Source organism: Copadichromis virginalis, linkage group LG13 (assembly GCF_057382275.1).
Source record: "Copadichromis virginalis isolate Kocher_CV1m ecotype Utaka linkage group LG13, C_Virginalis_male_GT1.1, whole genome shotgun sequence".
In the NCBI taxonomy this organism is placed as follows: Eukaryota; Metazoa; Chordata; class Actinopteri; order Cichliformes; family Cichlidae; genus Copadichromis; species Copadichromis virginalis.
This window is the reverse complement of record NC_140630.1, coordinates 32,184,075-32,208,842: the sequence shown is the minus strand read 5'-3', so window position 1 is coordinate 32,208,842 and position 24,768 is coordinate 32,184,075. Positions and strand designations below refer to the sequence as shown.

Here is a 24,768-nt window from a genome sequence, read left to right as displayed (position 1 = left end):
GAAGCAAAAATATTAATCCTCACTGTTTTGTCCTTTTCTCTGTTCTCTCCATCTCGATGTGTTAGTGTGGAAAGGCTCTGCCCATTCTAACTAAGCTGGAGCAGTGCTGTGGGACCATTGGGACCTCGTGGGGATTCCACAAATGCCAAAAGTGTCCGAAGAAACCATGTAAGTCCAGGTCTAGATGTTTTTCTAAAAGTGGTAGTGAATTCATAGCCATGGAATTAACGTTGAGGGGAAGAAATGCCGGCAGGTGGTCTGGGCTCTGCAGTCCCAGTGCCCACTTTCAAATCTTGAATGGAAATCTAAATATGAAAATCATTAACATTAAAGGTATTGTTTATGTATTTTAAGTTGTGTTCCATCAACAACAGAATTTAACACAGAGCTGCCAATAGAATATTTTTTCTAGTTTTTCACTTCTTAATGCATTTTGAAAGTAATGGCATAGTGGAAAAGTACAGTTTTTGACTCTGATTTTGACCACCTACTGAGCGTACCCCATGAGTTGGAAAAACCACAGACAGTATATCTTAATAAGAGTAATAATATTTGTTTCATTCTAATAATGATTGCTGAAAACAAAAAAGAAGCCCTATACACCATAAAAGCTTTTGAAGCAAGCAAAAATTAGAGTCGTTGCTACAATGTCTCCAGCACAAACACAGAAAGCGCCTCACACAAATAAACATAATGGTGTGCGTGAATTAAGTGGCAGCCCTCAGATTTTTACAAACTGAATCCAATGCATCGTCAAAAACTTCAGTTCTTCTAACGGCCACTTAGAATAGCTCCAAAAGTGAGTCATTCCCCACTTAACACATAAACATTTATACAGCTTAGGGGGTTGGATTTTTTATGACGCATTCGTCTGGATTCTTGTGTTAATGGCGCGGCACCTTTGGCTGACTGGTGAATATCAACACAGGCAGCAGTAACTGATAGACGTCTCTACCCTGTCTGCAACTGTCTCTGCTGTGTTTGTGCTGTTGGGGTTAGAAAAAATGTGTTGATTGAAGGATGTGTAAAAAGCTGTGAATGAGCAAGAATCACTTTTCCATTACACTCTCTGTGTGCTTACACACCACTCTGCATTTAATCATTAGTTATTAAAAATCTCTGGCTAATCTCTTTCTTCCTGTCAAAAGGGAGTTTTTCCTTCCCACTGTCACAAAGTGCTTGCTCAGAGAAGTTGTCTCTGACTGTTTTAGGGTCTTTACCTTACAGTATAAAACGTCTTGAGTTTGCTGTTGCAGTGATTTGGTGCTATGTAAATAAAACTGAATTGAGTCAAACTGAAATGCGTTGGATTGGATGTTTCTCTAGCGTGACCCAGGAAACCTTGGCAGCTGCTGCTTGCACTGACATGATACACAATCACTTGGTTTTTAAGAGCTGGTAAAGTCAGCCGCTTACACGTGATGCGCTGACACTTATGAGGGCAGTGTTTTATGAATAAATAAGAGCACTGGTTCAGTTCAGTTCATGAGAAAGACGATCCAGCTGACTCGCCTGATATTAATGCCCTGCTTTTCTAAACCTTTACAGCAACATGTGGAGGAGCATCTCAGTGTCCTTTCACACTGTGGTATTGAGATAATGCTGTATCAACTTTCTTAGCAACCTCATTAACCTTTTATATTACATGCTGTGTGTTTGGCAGCAGATCCTCACTGACAGCATATCATGTCTTAGGACATGTAAGATGATATTTTAATGAGAATATAATCAGTGTAATTCTGCAAAGACTAGTTTGTCTTCAAATATAATACTGCACAAAAATCTTGAATTAACACTCATTTTGTTATATTTTTCTAGGTAAACAGCAAATAGCTGTAGCGGTTATAATATGTGTAAACCTCAGCGAAAATAGAGTATATAACAAAAACAGAATCCCACCTGGAAAGTCAATAGTTGCTTTCTTGTAATTTCCTTAAGTTGTCTTCAGGAGTGGATCTCCAGGCTTCTTTAAGAACATTTGAAAGCTCTTTTTTGAATGTTGGCAGCAAACGCAGATGAAACTGGTACACAACTGGTTCTTTGCTAAGTTGTGTTTACACAGTACACTTATTCAGCCCTTGAGCTACCTTGAGCCTTGATTTTTATGCTTAGCTGTTTGAAAGGTCAATGTTAAGTCGCTTAAAAAACAAGCAAACAAAAGGCCTGTTCTTGGAAAATGTTCAGGTTTGATGACTGGACTCAAAATGAATGAAAAAGCAGCCAATTTCCAAAGTAACTGGCGGTCAAAGTGAGACCGCTTTCAAAAAAATGACAACGAAGTCTGGCTCCTCAGAAGCAAAATATATAGAAATGAGGGATGCCTCAAGACATTTTTTCAAAGTAGTGTAAAATTTCAGACTGGGCTTCCTTAAAAGCAGTCAAAGCAAAATATCCAGCTGGCTTGAAACCCACACTCTAAAAATGTTTCAACACAGCTCAATGTGTCTTTTGCAGCCATAACTTTCAGCTAGTGACAAGCAAAATAAAAATGCAGCTAGGAAACATTATGAGTCTTGTACTGGGTCGATTTAACAAACAGGTGACTTTCACCCAAACAGCTACTTCCAGAGAGGAAAAGCACTAAATGCCAAGGCAGCATGTGGTGCTGGCCCTTGCCTCTTAGCTCTGTTTAAAGTGGTACCAGCTAAACTGAGTGTGTGGGGGAGGTGAGGATGGAATTGCCAGCCTTTTTATGTAGTAGCTGGCTACTCAACACTACTCCCTTTATAGAACTGTGGAACTTGTCTTTGAAGCCAGCGCTGTTGTATGTAGAGCATGAAAAGACGCTCTCTAGTGTATTATCCCCAGCTGAACTGAGGAAAGGGGTGGTACTGTAGTACTTTTGTGTAAATCCATCAATACCCATATGTGAAAACACACTTTGCAAACTCATCGTTACGATAGCAACATGTTGGTTATTGTGTGCAACAGCAAATTGAGTATTATTCACAGCATCCTAATCCATATCCAGTGTTTGCAAGGAATATAGCTGTGAGTAAGTGTTTTAAACATTGTGGATTTTCACACCTTATTGCAGTTTGTTAGATTGAAAAACACAACCTTAACTGTCAACAGAAGGGGGCAGTATATTACCAGAAAGTTATAATGTACCTGAGCCCCTCCCAAAGAATTAGGTCCTTCCTCGAATCTAATGCTGAATTAATTTCGATACTAATTATTCGTATTTAAACTAGTATCTAATAGCAGAGCATAGATCCGAAAACGCTGATTTGAAAGCTAGAGAGCCACGAATTTGAACATTATTAACGTGAATGCTATTTAAGAATTCACAGTACTCAGTATACATTAAAAATGTATTCTTTGTGCTGCAGAAGCCATCAAAATGTTCAGCTGTTTCAGAAGGTAGAGAAAAAAAGTCAACATTGAAATCAGTCCCAAGACTTTACGTTTTCAGCTGTTCTTCATTTTTGATATCTCCTGTAGTGTCCAAACAGTGACAAGTTTCAGAAAGTTTCTAAGATTACAATACTTTACAGCTGATGACATGATCACTGTCCCCCACTGAAGAATTTAGGCTCTTTATTTTATTTATTTATTTTTCTATTTGAAGTCTTTTCACTCTCTTTGAATAAATGACCTTTCCAAACCAGTGAGACGTCCAGAGCAGCCTGAGTTTTTGGAGTGCCCACGTTAAGTTTTCTCCTTTCTCCTGAGCAGAAGTAATTTCTCTGTAAATTTTTGGTTATTGACACAAAAAATATATGTACTGCTTCAGTAGATTTGAGGTTATAGTATTGTAAAGGTCTTTTAACTCACGCTGTAGCTCAGCTCGGTGCACACTCATTCTTTTGTATTCAACTTACACTTGTATCAGAAATCTGAGCCTGTCTTCTCCCTGTGTCCCCATTTCAGAGTTGATTCAGTTTCAGCATTAATCAGTGACTCCAGTCCAATCCATTCCCTCAGCTTTGTCATTGTCAAAGGATTTCTGTCCTGCTCTTCTGTACTTGGCCTTCCCTATTTTTAGGGAAATATTAATACAAAACTGCAAAGATGAACTCCCTGCTGCAGCTTTTGACTAATTGTTCAGTCTTAAAAAAGTATACAAAACAGCAATGAAGTTTTTATTGAACCAAGGGAAACAACAGTTTCAGAAACAATAGGTCTTTGATCCATCCTTTAATCTGTCAGGGCCTCGCATACACATCTGGTTAAACAGCGAGGAGCAGTTTTTTTGTCGTAAAACACAGCTGTTAGGGACACCACGGAATCTGTAGTCTAAAAAGACTGATTGCACACCTGAGCTGCTCAGGATATAGTTCTTAGCGTATAGGAGAGAACAGAACTGAAAGACTTGCTTTTATTGCATGTGTGCTTGCTTTTAGCACACATGCAATAAGACACCAGGACAGGGAAGATTAAGTCTTTTCATATCCAGCATTTTAGTGGGAGTCACCAAAGGGCCAGAGATTTGCACTCTCTGTCCTCTCCTCAGGAATGGTGGAGGCATGAGGTGTTTTTTCTTTTTTTAAACATTTAGGTGTGAAATAGTCCATTGTGCGATGGAGACTGTGGTAACTGGTAAATAGACTGGCTTTCTTGGTCAAACAATCATTGCCTTGTTTTGTTCTAGAACAAAATATCAATCTTCTTTTGAGTATTTGGGTACCACCTACCCACTGGTTCCTTTGTCCAGCTGTACTGCAGTGAGACTGACTTCCTGTGTACTAATGTTGCTGCTTAAGTAGCTTCTAGCAGCTACGTCCACCTCCTTCCCTGCAACCCTTCATGGTTCCATTAATAACTCTTTTTGAACACTGTATCCTGTCTTAACTAACTATCATTACCTTAATTTAGTCATTTTTCAATGAATGAATCCATTGTATTTTTACAGATAATAGAGGCTTTGCTGCTCATCTTATTGCGTGAAGAAGCTCAAATAAATGTATTTTTATCTCAGCTCATCTCTCTATATAATTTAATATGATTAATTTTTTTCTTTCTTCTGTCTGTTTGGTTTAGAACTAAATCGTATCTACTCTTCAACCACTCCTGTTTGTTTAAAGATACAAATAGTTTATATTCATTTTACAGCAATACGCTGAAACTACAGAGATTAAATATGTAATTCAGTTATACGCAAAACAGCTCGCATAGTGACAAACATATTTATATTGACTGGGTTCTCATTCTCAATGACAGTCTATGTTTGAATTTGACTATCAACCTGAGGTTACATAGAAAAAAATAAAATAAAATACATAAATATAAAAAAATGCAATACAGTACCTTCACTTAAACCACGGTAAAGGTACGCTGTTAACTTGACCATAATTAACATTTTTTACAATTTTAGAGTGAATACGTTTCTTTCCTTCAGGAACATGATTTATGCTTTTTTGCTTTATGAGACTTTAAATGAACACTCATAAATGTATTTTGGAATTATTACAGAATAAGAACCCAGACATTTGCTCTCAAAACTGTGACTAACATGTGCTCCTTCTCTTTGTTTTGCTCTTCACATGCTCCCGTCATCAGCTTTCCCCCTGATAGATTGCCCTCAGGGTTACATAAGAGTCAACAGTTCTCATTGCCAAGGTAAGAATTGATGCTATTGTTTTTAACATCCTAATGCTTATATAGCTTATAATAATGTGGTAAAGACACGTGTGATTCCCTGTAGTTCAGTGGTTCACAAACTTTTTTTTTCCTAGACCCCCCCTTTGTTTTACAAGAAACTCTTTGTGCCCCCCCTCCCCGGCACAAACACATCGTCCAACCACACACACCCTTGTTTTGTTTTCTAACTCCAGTGCAGTTTATTTCACACCTCAAACCTTTTGTAAACAATTAAACAAATTAAAGTAAATGTCAATAAATTGCAGGTAGCAAATAAACTGCTACCTCTTTTAAGTAACAGAAAAACAAACCATCCTTATGGTGTAATTATTTAACGTGATCACCTGACTATTATGTTTCTCTAAGTTTCTCTGTTTTAACTGTCGGGTGTGGTGTCACAAAATGTACTAACATTACGCCTCTCGGTGTACTGTGAAAACGATTGCAGTACTACTTTTAAAAACATCAACATTTCAGTATGACCGATGCTTAAGACCAAATACCACAAATTGCCACAAACTTGTGAGTTATGCCTCTCCTTACCCTTCTGTGCCTCTTGATGGGAACTTTTATTTTAGACAGGAAGCCTCCTATATGTGGTTACAACTAGGCAGGAACAGCATTTTTAAATGTTGTAAAAATATTTAAAGCAGTTTATGTAAGTGACAAGTGTTAAAGATACTCTAAAACTCTGCGATTGAGTTTGCATCAAAAAGTGTGAATAGAGCTGAGAAGTATTATCTCTATGTTATATTCAAATTAAGAAACTGGCCCTTCCAAAGCAACTTCCCACCAGTGTCTAAGTTAAAAAAGAACCTACTGAAATGATATCCACAAAAACCACGAGTCAGTGACTCTAAACTGGGGCTAAGCAGAATCGCAGACACACATGCAGCATGCACTTTAAATTAGGTTACAGCTGTGTAGGGGTGGTGTTAATCTGAGGCTAAATTTAATCATTGATTGTTCAGGGTGTTTCCTGACTGATGACAGTCTAGAAACCACTAACTGCAAAGTGGAAGTGGGCCAGTGTTTGGTGGCACCAACTCTTTTACAAGAACCCACAAAAGAGGAGCGTGACCTTTTCCAGCAGACTGTTCTGCTTGGCTGCTCAGAACATGGAGAGGAAGTCATTTTTTTCCATGACATTCAAAGTGTGGTACTGCACAAAATATAAAATAAAGACACAAACACATTCACAAGCATCTGCTTCGAATGCTGAAGAACAAACAGTCTGAACCATCCACCCATTTTATATGTCTGGTCATGTGGGGATACCAAAAGAGACAACCAGGAGTCATCCTGGCTAAATACCACTGCTTATGGGTCTAGTCACTACGTACAGCTCTTAGCCTCTATGCTACCTATGCTAAATTAACAGTGTTCCCTTCATGCTGAGCCCTCTCTTCACAACCACAGACTACTGCAGTACATTGCAGATACCACGCACTGGTAAGACTTTCTAAAAACGATTGATCTAGTAGTAATGATGTGGTTTGTATGTTTGCAAGAAGCATAGTAGTTTTTCAATAATAGTCCCGTGTAGTGGTGGCAGTTGAGTTCATCTGGATTTCCTGTTTAAAAATAATTACAGTTGACAGAGATTTAGCATCAGTAACAGCTGACTCGCAAATGTTTCCGTTCCTTTTCCATAAAAGGTTGTTGTTGCATAAAGGTTGTTTTAGTCGGAGCATGAAGGACCTCAGGAGTAAAAAGATCAACCGAGAAGGCTGTCAAAACATGCTACCTGAAACAGCTGAGCTCCTTTTCACCATTAAACTGGAAAACGTGTTGATGCGTTACTGTAATCCAATTACTTTTTCAAGAGTAAAGTAAGGAATTACTATTGCAAAAAAAGTAATTACATTACTGTCACTTTCCCGTAAGCACGCTGCGTTACTGCATTACTAAACCGTGTCTCATGACAATGACGTAAGCGCATGCGACGTCCATGGCAGCAACAGACGTGTGCAGATCAACAGTGGATAATATGGAGCGTGGGAGAGAGTACGATTATGCATCGTTTAGTTTGAGTCCGTAAAAAGTGACAAAAGCATTTGTGTCCGCTGTACACTCTGCATGGGAAGAAAATTTCTTTCTGCAGTACAAAATTAAACTTCAGATCTTACTTTTGAAAATAAGTAATCAGTAAAGTAATGGGATTACTTTCTTGGAGAAGTCATCGAAAAATGCAAGTTACTAATTACTAGTAACTTGACCAACACTGGTGTCACTGACCATAATCACTCACACACTTGGAAATTAAAGCATTAATTCAATTCAATTCAATTCAATTCAATTTTATTTATATAGCGCCAAATCACAACATAAGTCGCCTCAAGGCGCTTCATAGATACAGAGAAAAACCCAACAATCATATGACCCCCTATGAGCAGCACTTTGGCAACAGTGGGAAGGAAAAACTCCCTTTTAACAGGAAGAAACCTCCGGCAGAACCAGGCTCAGGGAGGGGAGGGGCCATCTGCTGCGACCGGTTGGGGTGAGAGAAGGAAGACAGGATAAAAGACATGCTGTGGAAGAGAGACAGAGGTTAATAACAATAACAGATTCAATGCAGAGAGGTCTGTTAACACATAGTGAGTGAGAAAGGTGACTGGAAAGGAAAAACTCAATGCATCATGGGAATCCCCGGCAGCCTACGTCTATTGCAGCATAACTAAGGGAGGATTCAGGGTCACCTGGTCCAGCCCTAACTATATGCTTTAGCAAAAAGGAAAGTTTTAACAGTGAGCTGCATAGGAAAGAACACAGTTCTACAACATTTGACATTTTAGTTGTAATGTACTCACTTTTTTAGAGGTCACGTTTTAACCATGCATTCAAACCTCACCATTCGTGGCCAATACAGACATGGGCTGTGGGAGGAAGCTTGGGTAGCAAGCAGAAACTCCTGCGGGGACACAGCAAGGCCCCAGCCAGGATTTGAACCTGGAACCTGAAGGCATGCTGAGGGTGGAAAATACTAACCACTGAACCACCAATAGTTACCAAAGCTGTGCAGACCTCCAGACTTACCCTTGCTATTCATACTGTCCAAACGTGTTTTCACAATGTGTATATGTGTACTGTGCCCTTCTCGCCTTAAAAGCCAGGACCACCAAACAGCACTGATAGTTTCATCAATGCCAGCTGACTAACAGCAGCAGATTTTTTAGGCACTGCAATTCTAAACTCATGTACTAGAAAAGTAATAATGAATAGTACTTGATGCACTAATGGAAGTATATGAATTCAGGTATAACAAGTGTGGTTAATTGTGTTTTTTGGGGGGGTTTAGTTCTGCAAGGTGAAGAAATTGTTTGAAAAACCTTTTCATTAACTGTCAACTCTTCAATAATTCACAGATCTAGATGAGTGCCAGCTACAGGGTGTGTGTCCAAATGGAAACTGTGTGAACACTCTGGGCAGCTACAGGTGCACATGTAAACCTGGATATGTCCCTGACCCCACGTTCATCATGTGCATACGTAAGTCCTCCAATCAGTTTTTCATCACAGTTGCTCGTTCAATAATTCTAGACAGAGAAGATCTAATGGAGCTGCGTCAGACTGAGCAAAAGATTCTTGCATTACATTTGCATGCTGGTCTTAGATATGCAGATTTGCACATTCAGATCTTCAGATAACTTGAATACCATGCTTGCATGCATGAAGATTTTCATTCAGATCTTCATGCAAGCATGGTATTCAAGTTATATAAAGCATGTACTGAGAGTTACACACAGCCAAAACCGAAATATCTCATTACGGGTCGGTAAATGCTGGGAATTGTAGCCAGTTGGGCAATTTCTTGAGCACAATTATTAAAGTTATTATTTTAAAACATGCCATGAGCATGTATTGCCTTTCTTTTGCAGTGTAATATAAATTAGCATGAAAACAAAACTAGACTATCCAACTCAATACAGATACTTAGGAAAATACTTGATAACTGATAACATTCAATTATTGAGTATTTTCCACCAGTTTTTCCAAATATAGTTAGATTTAACAAAATAAGTATTTAATATCAAGTTTATAAGTTCTATTCATTTAATAAATTATTTAGATAATTTCAATGTATTTTAGATCTTACTAATAAACAAAGACATCAGAATTATTTGATTCTTGTGGAGGAAACACATTGCGGAAAAATTAACAGTGTGTTTTGTGCGGTATTAGGTATGCTAAAATAACTCACCATGAAATATTGAACTAGTTACTGCCTGCTTTTTACAACTGACCTCACAACTGGCTTTCACAAGATAAGAAGGACATTTTAATAAACGATTGTAGAGGTAGAAAAGTTCAACTTTATCATGTTGTCCACATCTGCCTGCAGCCTTTCTTTCTCATCACCTATTCACACTGCTCTGCCTCAGTCTGTAGCTTGTACATCCTCAGCTCTGCTCTTCAGCCCTGACACCCATCTGATTTGGCTGCTCTGCTCCAAAATGTGCTGTTTATGTGCTCGGATTAGTTCTCCACACTCCGGACTCTCTGCTCAACTCAGCTACGTTTCCCCCGCCGCGCTACGCAATCAGTAACCCACCCAGTTCTCCATGTGTCTGTAATGCGCTCTGCCATGACTAAATATTTCATTTGCAACCCATTCAGCTTTATTATTGATTCATTAATTATTCATCTTTAACTACATCCGCTATGTTGATGATAACAGACAGCTAATTTGGCTATTGGGTAACTGCTAATCGTTAAATGGGGCCGGGTTAATATTTATGGTAACTACTACTGTAGTATTTAAGTATTGTGAAATGGGAGCTTTACAGACCTCTCTTGAAATTCCTCCTACAGTGTTGTTTAGCATTGTGAATGTGAGCTACTTAGGCTGGTAGTGAGGGGAGGACCTGAAGTTGTGTGTGAACTGGAGGAGGCAAAGATGACACTGATGATGATACTGATGCATCGATATTAACTTTCAGTATCGGTTAATATCTGACAATCAATCAATTTTTTGACAGCCCCAGGATAGATAGGTTGGTGCATGGGACTGTGCCTTTTTTCCTCCTGTGGCTAATGAAAGTCACGTGTCCATTCGTTACTGCTACTCATTGATTGAAAGGCACAGCAGAGGGCTCCTCAAACCTACACTCCACTGAAAGAGTACCCCAATGATTTACATGTTTTTCATGCTGTATCTTTTTCTTCACACTTATTCTTACATTGCTTTAGTGTAAGGGGGACAGGTGGGCAATATGTTTGAAGCATACGGTATCCTAAACTGTGAGATTCTCAGTTGTCCGGGGCTTTGTGACTTCTGTTATCTAAATCCTGAATACACACTAATATATTCATGATGAATAGATGCTGAACCAAGCACGCTATTTCTTGGCAAACACTGTTCAGACCATTTAGACAAAATAGCCCAATTTCTGTCTCCTCAAACCACAGAAAGATTTTTCTCACGCTCTCACAGCCCTTTGAGCATTTTGGGTGACATCTGCGTTTTGCTGAGGAGGGGCTCCGTTTGCTCACTCTGCCATAAAGGCAAGACCGGCGCAGTGCAGCAGGGTTAGTTTTCATTCTGGCAGGTCGTAATATTTCTGTAGACAAAGCCCACAGTGGCTGTTGATTTCCTAGTTACCGTCCTGGCCAAGGCCCTCCTTGCCTATTAAGTCATTTCGGTCAGATGGCCTACTGTAGCAAGAATCTTAGTGGTTTCAGACTTCTTCCATTTCATTCGAATTGATTTTATTTTGCTCCGGGGAACTTTAAATGTTGAAATTTTCCTGAACACTTCGCCTAGACACAGTTCCTGTCTGAAGGGCTTTGTTGTTTTTTTAACCTCATCATGGTAAACGGAGCGTACGTGTTCTCTGTAGAGGTGCTCTGATTTGCTGATGGCCAGTCGAGTGCATTTGATTAGCAGCACCTGGACGCATCTTGAAGTTGTAATAGTGCACTTGTGCTTGAAGCATTTTGGCTTAGTTTTGATGAAGAACATGGTGTAATATGTAGTTTGTATTCACCTGTATTAAGAGCTGCTCAGGAGAAGATTAGGTTTATTATGTCCTGATAGATAAAACCTTAGAATTCATCTTTCTAAATGACTTCAGCTTGATATTTCCACACACAGGCACGAGTAGTCTCAACCTCACATATTCTTCAAACTATTTGTTAAATGTTACTATGATACATGTCATTTAAAGGTTTGTGCAAATTTTCAAATGGCATCAAAAGTAGCATTAAAAATATTAAAATCAAACAAACCTTTTTCTAGCTTTGAGAATGAACTGTGCAAACCTGATTCTGACTTTTACTTCAGTCATTCCTGATGTTTTTAATCAAGGTATTTGTTGGGAAAATAGGTCAAGTATTTAACCCTTAAGTGAAATGATTTACTTCAGGTAATGTTTCTGGCAAAAAGGAAATCAGCCTGGGTTCCCCGTGGGGGTCGTTAGTTTGTCTCTTTTCCAGTCAGAACTGTTTCCAGCATTTATTTGTGGAGTTTAATTTTTGCCCTAAAACATTTAAACCAAGCCAAACTCTCTGCATGCCTTCATCTCAGCCAGCACTTTGGTAGTGCATGAAGCACTGGCATGAAAATGTTCATTTTTTCCCCCAAGTTTTTCCTTCATCATGTGGTCTTTGCTTTCTGGTGTTTAATGTGTGTATAGCTATTTGTACCAGTACCAAAATGTGGTTGCCGAGCCTCTTGTTGTAAAACATGTACTCTCTTTAATGTACTCTGGTTTTGTTTTAGACATATATTTAGACTGCGTTTGTGACGGGGGGGGGGAGGTTGCTCTGGTGAAGGGGACTTCTTTACTCTTTATCCTCTCTTTCCTCCATGTTTGGGTCTCCTGCACTTTGGTGTGCCACTTCCTGCGCCTCCTCCCTCCTCTTTGCCCTCCTTCTGTGCTCCTCTTCAGCCAAAACACCCATCCAAGAGGAGAAGGGGGCTTGCTTCCGTTTGGTCAGCTCGGGGAGGCAATGTTTGCACCCAGTGTCTGCCCAGCTGAGCAAACAGCTTTGCTGCTGCAGTGTGGGCAAAGCCTGGGGCCCTCGTTGTGACAAATGCCCCCCTCCAGGAACAGGTAAGGTCCCGAGAAATGTCAGATAGTTGTCCTGTCCCAATAAGGCCCCAAACCTTCTGTTGTGACTTCTATGGAGGAAACACGATGAAAAACACTATTCAGCCGTCTTATAATTTACTTTTACGCCTTGCAAATCAGCAAACTCTAAAGCTCCGTCCTTTGGGATGAGCTTGAACTTATGTCCCAGTCTGTTATCCTGCCACTCTCTGTCTGCATGGGTTTCACAGCTTGGCTGAATAGCTGCTTTTAGATTAGAATAGAAAAACCTTTTGCAGTAATTTGTTTTATGTCACCTGCCTGTTTGTCTTTGTTTCGACACATCTCAGTATGTTCGTGGAATTTAATTACAAAGTGATGGTTGGTATTTCTAGGTAGTTGCATTCCCTTATGTTGTTGAAGGCACCCACATCTCATTTTTCATTTCAGTTTGTTTATATAGCACTAATCCGACAGCTGTCTCAGGTTGCTTTCAATTCTCATGTTTTGTGACGATGACTCAAGATTATCTATTATGTATCTGTACTGAGAATTATGAAAAGCGTCACGCTATTGTCTAAAAGCATGCGTAACAAACAAGTCTGTCTTCATTCATTCGACCACCTTTACTTTATGTAAATTTACCAAAAAAAGAAACAAACAAAATGCGGAAACATTCCAAATACATCCTTTATTTAAACAAGGCTACACAGGTAGAATGACGTCCTTGTGATGGTCCTGCGTGTTTTCCTGGTTATATCTTGAATATTCAACTAAGCAACAAACACGAGTTACAGAAAAAAACAGATATTTTGTCATACAAAGCTCACAAAATAACTAGAAATTGCTGCTCTGTGTCTTTCACGTGTTACACGTCTTGCCACGTTGCTGGCGGTTTTAATTGCATGCTGCAAGGTCCGCTGTTAGAAGAGTCAGGGTTATTCATTCATGTGATACGTCACTCTGCAGTGTTGTACAAATGGATTCTGATACCAACACTAAGAAATAATATCATTATGCAGGCGCTACACATGTGTTTTACTAATTAAGATGAAGAGAAACATTAGATTGAAAAATGAACTGTGAAGATGTTTATGTAAAAACGTCTTTCCTTGTACAAGGATCACACATGTGATCAAACTTAATCGAAGTTGGAACTGAAATTTCTGCACATCTTAAGCTGGGATTCAAATCTGACTTGAATCTGAAGCCTGTGATGCCGCAAAACAGGCTCAACCTTTCTTTTCAACACATACAACTCATATTAGATGGACTGCTGTTTTAAAAAATAGTTAGGATTCTAAAATACATCGGCTGGATATGGACATGTCCCAGCCTGGGATTTTCCTCATTTCTGAAACATTACTGAGTGTGTAACTCCAATCAAAATCTGTCATGCATTTCTATTTCTAAATTGTTTTTTCTACTAATTTTAAGGTGTTTTATTCAGTGAAAAAGAAAAGTCCACAGTTTTTACGGTGGGTTCTCTGTTATCTCATCGTGGGAACTGACTGCTTAATAGTATTTAGTTATTCTTAGTTAGTTAAATATCACTTTTTCCTCTTTTTGTAATATCTCATTCCATTTCTCTTTTTATATTGTTATACAAGAGAAGGGTGGAAGTTATCTTGATAAGACTAGGACATTTACTTAATATAGATTTGAAGGAGCAAAAATGGAAAGTTGTGTGAAGGTAGAGCATAAAATGCTTTTTTCTCTTCACCAGAGATGTGTTCAAAGTACCCTCTACTTGGTAAATGGTGGATTTTATTTGAGTTTTTATTCTGGTGCTTTTGTATTCATTCTAAGAATACAGATATAGAGTTAACTACTCATGTCATGTGTTGTCATGCAGCTAAGTTCAAAGAAATCTGTCCTGGTGGAATGGGCTACACTGTTCTGCCAAATCCTCCTGTCAATAAGCCAATTTATCAGGAGCCCATTGACCCACCACAACCCCTACCAACACCAGAGAGACCTGTGGAGGCGTTTGGAACACCGGAAGAGATTATACCAGGTGAGTCTTGCAATATTAATAGCTAATTACCAGTGCATGTTTAGTTGATTTAGTCTATTTATTTTATGTGTCTGGGACCACAATAATTGAGGTATCTTGACTGATTTGTATCACTAACAGTAGGGATGGGTATTGTTTAGGTTTTATCCGATACCGGTGCCAAATCGGTACTTTTGAAATGGTGCCGGTGCTTAAACGGTGCTCGAACCGGTGCTTAAAGAATGGAGAACACAAACTGTCCAAAAACCTCTCATGTTCAGCTGTTTTTTTTTTTTTTTTTTGTAAAAATATAACAATGTTAGCCTTTTCTGCAGCTATGGGGCATATATGGTATCACTCTTGGCTGGAAGCAGTGCTTAAACAATGGAAAAAACAAAAACTTTGTCCAAAAACCTCTCATGTTCAGCTGTTTCCCACTTTTTCTTTGGTCATTTTAGCCTTTTTGTCCAGGGTGAAGGGAGCATCTGCCATCAAACAAGAGGACAGCCGCATGTAGCTATGATCATGTTTACTCTACTCAACGTAAATTACACTCGAACAACATTAAGCGACTCACGCAGAGAAGAACGGCTGCTGCTGCCATCATCATCTGTCATCATTTCTGCTACACTGGCAGGGCTAGGGGCCAGGACTCTATTCTTCGGGTTTTTGGGGGATGTTGCTCCGGGTCCGATAACTGGACCCGACGTGCACGGTATGAGGTCTCGCAGCAAGCTATCAAATACGGCGCATTTCTCGGCTTTTAAAAAAATGCTATGCGTCGCCAGCTGTTTAATCGGATTCTTGGTGTTACCTCCTTTGACAGTATCACAGTATCAGCTTAAAGCACTTGTTGCAGGCTGCTGAGTTTGCATATTTTGCTGTGAAGTACAGCCAGACTTTTGACCGCTTCGCCTTGGACATTTTTAATCTGTAGCTCTGCTCTAACAGAACGTACGTACCTGGCCCCGCCTACTATCCTGGGAAACGTAAAATGATTGGCTAGAAGTGTATCACAGCTCAGGAAAAAAAAAAGCACCGAAATAAAGCACCGAAATATGCGCTGCTTTTCGGTCTGGTTACTACCGTTTATGTCAGAACCGGTGCCATCATGGCACCGGACACCGGTACCCATCCCTAACTAACAGTATTCTATTTATGCTGTCTTTATACTAGATCATATATAATTGATATATAGGTGGAATTCAGTAAATGAATTTAATTATCACTAGGTTAAATTCAAATTTGTGCACTAAACTGTTGCTTGCAGGATGCTACACAGTATAAAACTATTTTATTTTATTTTAATTTATCAAAACACATCCAATATCTGAGCGCTTACCTTTAAATACAACTTTTTCCTCTCCTCTGCTGTCCTGTCTGTCTTAAACTTTCTCCATCTCTAAATAAAGTTGCTCACTCGTTTCTCTTCCTGTGAAATGCAGCAGTTGGACCGTCAGACACACTGTGAAACAAACTGCACACAAACAGTTTGTGTGTTTGCTGATGTTTGTCTTTCTGCGTGCAGTTTGCATGTTCTCAGTGACATTGATATTTGTGTAAAAATGTACGGAGAAAAAAAGTCATCAGAAAAATAAATATTGGAGTAAACTACAGACAGCTTAAAATTCTAAGTACGGTAATGAAGTGTCCCACCTCTGGTCACCGTCTGTGTTCAACAATGGCTGTTCTCAGTAGATGCAGATGGCCTCATTTACTTATTTTTCCAACCTTTTGTCTTCTCGGTCCAAAATCGGCCCTTTGTCCTCTGAGTGCAGATTCAGCCTTTTCCTTTTGAGGTGGCTCTCCTATGAGGTGCCGTGTGTTTGTGGAGTGACTCTTTGGTTTCTTCTATGAACAACCATTGTTGAACAGAAGTGGTGGCTTATGACATTTGATTTGCTACTTTTGAATAAATCATTATATGGACCTAGTGCGACTTGTTTGTACAGAATATTATGCAGTGTTTATAGTCTCTATCTGGGGCGAAAAAACCCACCGTCTTTCTCAGAAAGACATCAACTTGCCCTCTGTTGCAGAATTTGCGGTGCAGCAGTTAGATACTTGAGATATTAAGATGTGAATACTCCACAGCTGTATTTTATTTGGCACACTTTAAAGTGTCTGAACTCAATGTGCTGTCAAAGCAACAAATATATCTGATGGATTGCATTTATGCAGTGCAGCAGAGAGAAAATGTTTTTTGCACTTTATTGAATGCCGAAAATGTGAAAAAGATCAAGCTGTGTAACAAATTACACCCACTTGCTCCTGTTTGAAGTGTGGTATTAATTTATCAGTGTCGTGGTGAAAAATGCCGAGACGGTGGGATAAACGGGAATCTCACGTTTGCAAATTAAAACTCTAAAGTAACATTAAAAACTCTGATTTATGATCTTCTTGCATGTGATTAGGAAGCCAGATTTTGAGAAACACATCCCTCTTGTGACATTTGTTTGTAGAGGACATGGATTAAAGTGCTTTGACTGAGCGCTCATTCCCTGTTAAAAGCCCAGCCCGCAAGCCATCAAAAAGAGAGCAAAGGGGAGATAAACCTGCCTGAGAGAAGAGCCTCATCCTCTCCTGTTATTATTCAGGACATGCTTGGCAGCCACCAAGGGAAGGAGAAACTTTGCAACATCTTAGCCAAAGCCAGACAGAAACCAAATTACTGTTTAGCTTTGCTGGAGCAGAGTACAGAGTTTTCCAGGCACAGAGGACAGGGCGCAAAAAACAATCGGACAAAATTCCACCACCCTAAACCTGTGCAGATTAGTGTTTGGATACCACCAGAAAGTAATGAGGCACCTGGCAGCCATACATATTGGTACTTTGAAGCAGCAAAAGCTGTGCTGGGTGGAAGAAGGAGATATTTTGCTTTTTTTCTAAATCTTTACTTTTGTCATCTTGAGACCTGGAAATGTGGTGTGTGCTGTTTATGATCTTTTCACAACATCAAACATGGACCTGTATATATGTCGCTAAGCATTTACTTAAACAAAGGTTGGATGTTGATGAAATTGAGGCTTTTCACATAAAACAATTGCCTTATTTTTGAAGGGTAATAAGAAGAATCTTGTTCTGGATAAGGGGAATTCTTGTGATTATGTGACCTTGAACATAATTTGTATGAAGACCTATTAGGTGTTGAAATGCTGTAAATTCTTACCAATACTGCAAGAAAAGTAACAATTCTTGTGAATTTCTGACCGACAGATGATGATGGATGACAAGGAGAATAAATAAGGTGCATATAGCTTTATAATTAATGAATAAAGTATTAACTAATACCGTACTAATGCTGAATACGTGTGTTGTTCATATAAAGTGTTACCAAAATGCTGTGATTGGGGAAGCAATTGTTACTTTTCTTGCAGTATTGGTAAGAATTTACATTTCAACAGCTAATAAGCAGTAAGCAAAGTCTGAAGGTATTCAGTGTTTATGATGTCAAAACAGTTTTTGACTGATTAGCTTGAGTGTCTTAAAGATTTAAGACACTCAAGCTAATCAGTTTTTTTTTTAAAAATGTCAGATGACATTTAAAAAAAAAAGTTTGAGCTACGCTACATTATCACAAACCTTCACTCAAAGTTTTTGTTTGTATTTTTTTTTTTGGTCAGTAGCAACCAGTTCACCAGAGCAGGTAGGTTTGGTACCTTTTCACTCTTTAGAGTGAAAATGCAAAAGCAGTTTGCCTGCATACGCTTAGCAAATACACTTACCTTCAAAAGAGTTTCAAAACCACATTTGCATGAAATCAGCAACATTGCTGCATGACTTTGGCTGGTCAGTTGAACAGCAAGTCAATTTCTACATCTTTGATGTGACTTTAAGAACCAGACTGAAATCTTTGACATGGCCCCAGATCTGGATACTCCACGCTTTTCTAGCTCCCTTTTGCCAAGCTGTTTATTCTTGCTCTGTGATTAAATTGCAGCCAGTTGCCATGCAAGCTAAATGCTAATCTGCTTCTCAGCACAGTACCTGCATTGCATGACGTAAGTAGTAGGAGGCTTAAATGATGAGTCTTGGCTAAAGATGCACTGCTCCAAAAAAATAAAGGAACACTTTGAAAACACATCAGAGCTCAGTGGGGGAAAAGTCTTGCCGGATATCAATACAGATATGGACTGGGTAATGTGTTAGGAATGAAAGGATGCCACATTGTTTGATGCAAATGAAAATGACAGAGAACTTAATTCAAAGACACCCTCCATAATCAACGTGAAAGAAGGATGTGGCAGGCTAATCCGTTTTGCCAACATTTCATTTGAACAATTTGAAGTGGTACTCGATGCTCCTAATGAGATAACAGGTGATTTCAGGATATCAGGATATCACTGAGCTACTGAACAGTCTAAGGCACAGGCTGATGCTATCGGCCTGACAGAAAGATCATCTCCCAGAGGTGTTCTATTGGATTTAGGTCAGGCAAGACTGGAACTCAAGGCCAGTCTATGGTATCAATTTCTGCTCTTGCCACATGAGGCCGGGCATTGTCGTGCACCAGGAGGGATTTTTATCCCATTACCTAATGGCAGTCAGGGTGCTGTTGCCTAGCATGTAGGGGCCTGTGCGTTCCTTCATGGATATGACTCCATGGACATCACTAACCCACAGCCAAACCAGTGATTCTGAATGATGTTACAGGCAGCATAACATTCTCTATGGCTTCTCCTGTCACATACGCTCAGGGTTAATCTGGATGTAACCCTTTCACTGGTTCACTGATATTAGAGTTCACTGGTATTAGAACTGTACTTTCTGGTATTCTATGGCAAATGCCAACCCTTTAGTCTCACCCCATGGTGTCGGGGAGTGAAAACAGGACACACTAGAGGATGTCAGACCCTCAGTCCATCCTCATAAGTCTGATTGTTCTGATTGTTTTGTCAGAGACATTCACACAAATCATTTTGTAGAGCTCTGTTCCTCCTTGCACAAAAGAGCAAATACTGGTCCTGCTGATGGGTTAAGGACCTTCTATGGCCCTGTCCAGCTCTCCTAGAATAACTGCCTGTCTCCTGGGGCCTCCTCTGTGCTCTTGAGACTGTGCTAGGAAACACTGCAAACCGTCCAGCATTGTATTGATGTTCCATCCTGGAGGAGTCGGACTATTTGTGCTACTGGTAGTGACACTGACCCTAGGCAAATGAAAAAACAGTCAGAATAGATGAATGTCAGTGGCCTCCAGTTGTAAAACCATTCCTGTTTTGTGGTTGGTTTCGTTGTTGCCCCTCTAGTGCGCCTGTAGTTAAAGTCATTAATGCCAAAGTAGCTGAAACTGATTAACCACCAGATCAATATCCCAAGGTTAATTGACTTGATTATATACGCTGAAGTGTTCCTTTAATATTTTTGAGCAGTATATGTATACAGTGCTATGTTGATTTTATGTCTTTGGTGTTGTCTGTGTCTTTTCATTGAAGGAGCTGGTAATTCCTGTGGGTAGCATTAGTCCAGTAGTTGAACCTATCCAGCCCCAGCTATCTCCGGGTGTTTCCACTATCAAGATGGAGGCACCTTACCCAGGTTCCTGCTTTGCCCTTTAAACTTCAAAGCAGTTTCAGACTCAGCTCATCGAGCTTATGATGGGCTCAGACAAAGCGATTTTTAATCCTTGGGTTTAATATGATCCAGTGGTCTGAAAAGAGTGCTGTTTCAGTGAGGGTGATTACTGAGTCATTTTAAAACTTGTTATTGACATGACAATGATATGTTATATATATAAATATAGCTTGTTGTTTTTCACAACACACAATATCACTGTAAAAGAGGTACTAGGTAATTACTGGAAACAAAGTGGTATCCCAAGCAGTATGTATGGTACTAATTGTACTGGGTTCCAAAAAGCCTACAAACAGAACATTAAAAGTGAGTTGTTGTTGTTTTTTAAAAATATTCTCTGTGCTGTGGATGCACAGAGGGATAAGACCGAGGTAGTAAGAATTTAAAAGAAGGGCACAGAAGATCAGTGCTAACAGCACATTATCTTACAATCTGCTCGAGTCATCTGGTATCCACAGATTACACAAAATAAACCATCAGTTATGTCCCTGATGTCTATTTATGGTATGGATAGGCATCATCAGTTTGATATTGCCTCATCTAAACCCAGTATTAGATCACTTTGTTAGTCTTAACTGCACACAGGTTTTATTGTACTGTAGTTTTGTTGTAGCGACGGAAATGTCACCGATTGGTGAGTAAAGTCCTATTTTGATGGCACAACTTGTACATTTTTACCATCAATATCAGAAGTTTTTTAAACCACATGTTACAAGCAAGGGCTACATCTGACAGCATGCTCTTCAGTAGCATCTTGTCACAAAGTCTACAGCAAACCCTTAATAAGGCTATATATATATATATATATATATATATATATATATATATATATATATATATATATATATATATATATATATATATATATATATATATATATATATATATATATAGCATTACTGTAAATTTCCTTTATAATTCATGCTCATAAAATGTTGAAACTATATGTTTTGCATCATAGGGTAAAGTAAAAGAGTATAGACGGAGCTGTTGGAAATTATTTAGGAACCATAGCAAATTAGCCATAAAGCCATATAGGAACAGAGTAGGATGGTTAAGTGCTGAGGTACATGGCACATGTGTAGTTGGACTAGTATTTTTGTCCGTATACTGTATATTCATTATACAAAGTGAATAATTAAAATCTTTTCTTTTTTTTGCTTATATCTCATAAATACCAGTAAGTTATTTGGAATATTTCAAGTTTGAGTTAATTACTATTCAAAAACTGTACCATTTGAATACTGTCTCGGTGCACTTCACTGCACACAACCACAACCACGTATAAGACAGCTGACATGAGAGTTGTTCAGATGATGATGATCGAATACCTCCACAGGGAGGGTAGGCCACAGAAGCTCGTTGGGGGTGGGTTATTTATTTTTTGTATTGGCCTGCAGTAATCATTATAATGTAATATTGATTGTAAATTTTGCTGGGTTTACTGCCTTTTTACCAAGAATAATTGTTTGTTTTCTGAAATTTCTCTTCTGTAAAGTCACAAGGCTGTCCTTTCTAAACCTGTTAAACTTCTTGCCAAAGGTACTCCCTGGGACATTAAGAAGTGGTAACAGTTGAGGTCATATGATCACATTTTTGCAGGAGCAGGTTGAGGTGATGAGTGATGGTTATGACAAAAAATAAATGTGCCTGTGCAGGAGCCCTTTCTGTTAGTAAAAAAAAAAAAATCAAATTCTGTCATTCATGATGTTTGTACCAAAAGCTTCAGTACATTTGTGCAGAATATAAGATCAGGTGATATTATCCTTTCCATTGTCCTTATATGTTACCTAGTGTGGATAATCTAGTCACTCTAGTGTTGTATTTCCTGCCACTGGTGGTTCCCCCATCTCTCTTTTTCTAGGTGTCAGTCACACACGAGTAGAAGCAGGATGACAACCTCCATGCAACCAGGGGAAAAAAATGGTTGGCAAGTGATTGCACAGAATTTTTTGGCTGTCTGGGGCCAAATACGAGTACTTGAAACAAAGTCGTCTTGCAACAAAAAGCAGTTGCCCAATGGTTGAGGGTGCTGTACCATCAACCTCTGGGCAGCCACTTTTTTGCAGGTCGCCACATTGGAGGCAACGTTTCTCTGTCCGACTGACTGCACTCACTCTCAAATAGATTGGGGAAAGTTTGCAATTAAGCACCGTCTAATTTATGAAAGCAGACAGATTATCAACACTGAAGAGCATCTCTTGTTTTGCAAGACGTGTGTGATGGTTGCTGCTACCAGTGTTGATTTATTTAAACAGGAGGGACGTTGTGAGCGCAGTGCCAGAATGTTGGCTAAGTCTTTTCACTGTTTAGAGCTTCACATTTTGCTTTTCCACAGTAATCCTGGCATTTATTGAAATGAAACAGACTTGAAATAAACTTAATGGACTATGAGAGGGAGGGAGAAGGAGAATCCTGAGATGATAAGACGATGCGTCTCGTGCTCTTTTTTACTGTGAGCCGAGTGGGTTAAAGTGTTTCAGGGTTTTAGTCACATTTGTACTCATTGTAAACATTTCATATCAACATTCGTGTCTTTCATTCATTTATTTGGTTTGATTGGTGCTATTACAAAACACATGCCTGTCAAAATGCATGCATTAATGGGATTGTGATAGGTTTTAGACTCATTTGTGAGGTCCACAAACATCTAGAGTAATTTTAACATAACCATTCACCCTTAGGTCATAAACATATTGATCTTCAGCCTGATTGAGCTGAGCTACCATGCTGTCTTCAGAGAGCAATGCAACTATGCTTACACTGTTTTATTCTGTCAGTACATTACTCACTCCCTGATTTTTGAGCTGCAAATCTGCACTGCTGTTGGTACAGTGCTGGCCATTAATGAAATTAACTAGTTGTATCTGTTTATTTATAAATGTATAAAGTATATAAATTTACCGTGTTTACTTCCGGCCCAGTCTGTGCCTGATGTGTAGATTGTTTGTGATCCACCTGTATACCTCTAATGTAGACAGCACCAGATTTGCAACAGACAACAACAAATCTAACTTTTTTAGAGTTAATCATGATTTTATTGCATGCAGAGCACTGCCAACTTGACCCCGTGTAATTAAAACTGATCGCAGACTGCCTCAGTCTTAACAATTGTTGTGTCTCTCTTTTCTCACACTCTTAAAGGTGTTTTAAAGACAACAATTGACTGTGAGTCATCTTAGATTTGGTTCCCATCTTTGAAGGGACCATTTCAATTACAAGGAGATTGCATTTGATTATTGATTACACATGTTGTGGAGCAGTCTCCAAACTGTTTTCCCCAGTGCCTGTGGTCTTAACCATCGGATTAGAGATATGCATTCAGAGTTGCATTTCTAAGCATTGCTATCATACTGAGGTCTGTGCATATCTGTGGGTGTGATTTGGTCTGGTCCTCTGTGACCTCTCATTATAACTTCAGCTTTGTATGAATACACCCAAAGTTGCTGTAAACTGCATTGTCTTTCCTTGCCAAACAATGAGAATTATATTTTGTCTGTCGCATGTCCATCTGTGAAGACTCTTATACAAACCCAAGGTACCACTTTGCTATATGATTTTGGTGTTCTGTTGCTTAGACACACCAGTCTGGCAGTCTAGTTTAACAGTTAATTACAGTTCAGTGTTAAGCTATAAGTAAATTGTGAATGTTTTTAAAATGAATATGTTGAAATAGAATGAATTAAGAATAAACTACATACATACTAGAACTAATGGCTTGTGTTGTGGTTTTCTTTTTTGGTTCAACAGAAGTGGTTGAGAGGATTTCTCCTCCTGCACCAGTAGAGATTCTTCCAACTAATGCAGGCCAGGACATCGCACCTACTCAGGCAGCAGGTAGGGCTGAAACATTCTTCACTCTTTCTTTGCAAACTTTTTTTGTTCTTTTGTGTCTTTTTTCTGTTTTCTCTTTTTCTTCGCACCAGCTTTTTGTAATTGTGTAAATGCTAGTTGGTGTCTACCTCGTAAGAGATGAACCATTTCAATTTAGGAAAGATTCGAGTAATTTGCAAACAATGTTGGGAAGATTACTTTTTAAAATGTATTCCACTACAGGTTACAGAATACATGCCCCAAAGTGTATTTTGTAACGTATTTGGATTACTTAATATATTATCATGCTTTTTACAACTACTTGAATGTACTATTGCTGTGTGATTTATTACTATTACTGAAGGTTACTCGTCATACCAAAACCAACTAGATTTTTAAATCTTGCTTTTAAATGTTGCTGTTCAATTTTTGTACTGGCAGGTTGACGTACGTCAGCTCCCCTGACAAAGAAAGCCCAGTGTTTGACTCCCTGGTACAATTCCCAAATATGGACCTTAATGTAGATAACCCATAAGCTAGAGCACAAAGTGTCTCAGTAGATTTTCATTTAACCTGGATGCAATCCAAATGCAATCCATAAATCTACAGAGACATCTTATTATACTGATTGAAGAAAATAAGAAAACCCCAGGGTTCTCTTCAGCACAGTGGCCAGGCTGGCAGAAAGTCAGAGCTGTGTTGAGCCAAGCATTCCTTTAGCCTAACTAAACTTAGCACAGAAAGTAAGGAAACTTGTGTTGGGTCGATTATTTCT

The 24,768-nt window shown here is 39.0% G+C and overlaps 1 protein-coding gene across 2 annotated transcripts in view; it reads left to right on the top strand.

Annotated features, from left to right (window-relative positions):
• ltbp1 (latent transforming growth factor beta binding protein 1) overlaps positions 1–24,768 on the top strand; it is a 129,217-nt gene that overhangs the window by 76,331 nt on the left and 28,118 nt on the right. The window contains exons 8-15 of one of the 2 annotated variants that reach the window (XM_085478491.1): positions 66–168; positions 5,503–5,562; positions 8,949–9,071; positions 12,473–12,637; positions 14,469–14,630; positions 18,233–18,255; positions 20,042–20,144; positions 23,931–24,017. In XM_085478491.1, coding sequence (XP_085334617.1) covers positions 66–168; positions 5,503–5,562; positions 8,949–9,071; positions 12,473–12,637; positions 14,469–14,630; positions 18,233–18,255; positions 20,042–20,144; positions 23,931–24,017 — 826 coding nt within the window. The remainder of the gene's footprint in view (positions 1–65; positions 169–5,502; positions 5,563–8,948; positions 9,072–12,472; positions 12,638–14,468; positions 14,631–18,232; positions 18,256–20,041; positions 20,145–23,930; positions 24,018–24,768) is intronic. The other variant, XM_085478492.1, reaches the window with a different exon arrangement.